This window comes from Montipora foliosa, chromosome 6, assembly GCF_036669935.1.
Source record: "Montipora foliosa isolate CH-2021 chromosome 6, ASM3666993v2, whole genome shotgun sequence".
Taxonomy (NCBI): domain Eukaryota; kingdom Metazoa; phylum Cnidaria; class Anthozoa; order Scleractinia; family Acroporidae; genus Montipora; species Montipora foliosa.
Genome location: NC_090874.1, coordinates 19,185,743 through 19,188,242, shown reverse-complemented (window position 1 = coordinate 19,188,242; position 2,500 = coordinate 19,185,743). Strand labels below are relative to the sequence as shown.

Below are 2,500 nucleotides of genomic sequence, written 5' to 3'. Positions count from 1 at the left end.
TCGCGAAAATAGTGAACAAAAGATTGACTGTTGTGTAACGAGCTGCAAAGCGCTTTCTTTTACTCGAAAACTCAACACACTGTTCGAATCACAACAGAACTTCACACACAGATTACTGCGCATGTCCAACTAACAACTGGGCCTCAGGCCCCCGTTACAGTTGTTCATGTTGTCGTCCACAATATTAAATTTGGCAATCTCACGTTACTTTTTTTGAAGACGACGACAAAGAAATTATCTAAAATATTTGCCGTAAGTGCTGCATGATTTCTTTTACTCAGACGTTTCCTCCTTTTCCTATATATAAAACCATACATAAACTGTCCTTACCTCTGTCAAAATTGTATTGTCGCGACAGAATCTCTTTCCAATGCTTTGAGCATTCTGTGGAGAGTTTCTTGGGTTTGTCCAACCTTTTAACGGCTAGTGCCTCCACGTGATTCTTAAATTCTTGATCTGACATTGATTTGATGTAATCCTGCACAACAGGAAAATGATTACATCGTTGCTCAATTTGTTAAGGTTGCCATCTGTTCATCATGGGAATGATGACCATGCGACTCGCGATGAAAGCGGATGCTAACACGTGATTTTAGTCTTCCACTGGAAAGCTAATAGGGAGCTTAAGCACACGCGTTTTTGAGACACGGATGGCAACCGGAAGTCAGCTGTTTTCCCTTTTGACTTGTCTTCAGATCACCACATTTACATCGCCAAGTATCTTTTTCTCAATTAGAGGTGATTAGCATAAAACTCTGAGAGACATCGCTGTCCTGGGACGCAAAATGTTCCCTTCTGGTCGCCGTCCGCGTCTCAAAAACGCGCGTGCTTAAGGTGGCTAGTATGTACCGACAAGGAGTTGTACGTCTCAGTGCCGAAAGTGGTCAGTCAAGCCAGGTAGAAAAATCCAGGTTCAAGCCTTAAGGAGGCTCAAAATAGTTTCTCCTTTTTTCAAACAAATACACATATTCTGTCCTTGGATACAGTTAGGGTAATCTTATCAAGACGAAATTTGGCCAGGGTATTAAGTACCCATCGCAGATTTCTCACATTATATTTTCCTTCAAAATAACGTTACCATGGCAACGATATTAGGCATTTCTTTGAGCTTTAAAATCAACATATATTGTCTTTTTTGAAGAAACGGCAGAGAAATTTGGCACGATACTTGAGCGTTTCCCAGTCGTGGACAAGAGTGGCACACAGTAGAATCTGCAAGTATTTTCAACTGTTGAGCGGTTGGCGTAAGTTTTTGTTGGAGTTATGGATGTAGTCGTCGCCATGAAAAAATTTACAGGGCTAAAGGCCGTTTTGCGCCATGCCATATCAAAGCTGTGACTGGTTCTTGCTTTGGGGGAGTGTCATGGAGAGGAACAACACAAACAATGGTCTACGGACAGGCACAAGTTTAGGGGGAGGGGGCCGGTCCCTCGCGTGTGACTCGCGGTTCGCGCTCGCCTCGCAATTGCACTTTCTATCAAGAAGTTGTATATTGTACCTCCTCGGACTATATTTGTCTCAGGTATGATTTGAGTCCACTGCTTGGTAAGTATAGGTAGAAGCATGATTTGTGGTGATATTTGACAAAAAACGAAAACATGAGAGACATTTCAAGACTGGTATTCTTTTAGCTGGCTCCGTGAGAGGGCCAGATTGGTCTCTGTTTTTTGTCTTTCATAGCAGCTATTTCAGTAACAAACTACTCACCGAAGTGGAGGTGGCTTGTTGTGGATATTTACCGAGCCGCGAGGCGTCCAAGTAATAAAACAGTGAGATAATATAGCACAAAAAGATGATTTCAAGTCCTTTATTCCTCAAACGATTACAACATTATCGGGCGCAGGTCCCAAGTGATAGGAATATGAGTAACCAATCACAACGCGTCTCCAACCGTTTTAGTATATAGTAATACTGGGTATAAGTGTTACAGAATAGGAATATGATACCGAGTTCTTAAATCTCACCTCAACTCCTTGCAGGAAATTCTCCACACGTGAATCCAACAAAGAAGGTTCTTTTTCTGACTGTATTAGAACGTGAAGACCCTTAAACGAGAATTTCCAACCGTAAGCTGATATCAGAGTCGACACACACAGTTAAGTGTGAAGATAAAAACCGATTATTAAAAAATAGAGCGTATCGTTTGCCCTGCAAAATGGTGTAATAATTCATAGTTAATGATATTTACCCATTCGCCCTTGTCACACGGCGGCCATATTGTCCCGGGAGACCCAAAAGAGCTTTGTTTTACCACGCCAAGCCTCGCAGTGGAAACCATGGGGGTGAGAAAATATGGCCGCCGTGTGACGAGGGCGAATACAGGAAGCGCCTGTCACGCAAAAGTGGTTTTCAGGGAGGTCATGCATCAGATCGAATTGGAATTTAGAAATGTTGGTTTTTGAGGAGGGAAAACTGGAGAACCCGGAGACAAATCTCTCGGAGCAGAGTAAAGAGCCAACACAACAAACTTTACACATATGGCCACGAGTCCGAAATCAAA

The 2,500-nt window shown here is 42.6% G+C and overlaps 1 protein-coding gene across 1 annotated transcript in view; it reads right to left on the bottom strand.

The window, feature by feature from the left end:
• LOC138006904 (insulin-degrading enzyme-like) overlaps positions 1-2,500 on the bottom strand; it is a 56,290-nt gene that overhangs the window by 9,538 nt on the left and 44,252 nt on the right. Inside the window, exons 27-28 of the mRNA XM_068853532.1 lie at positions 1,965-2,045; positions 331-478 (exon numbers count right to left, since the gene is read on the bottom strand). Coding sequence (XP_068709633.1) covers positions 331-478; positions 1,965-2,045 — 229 coding nt within the window. The remainder of the gene's footprint in view (positions 1-330; positions 479-1,964; positions 2,046-2,500) is intronic.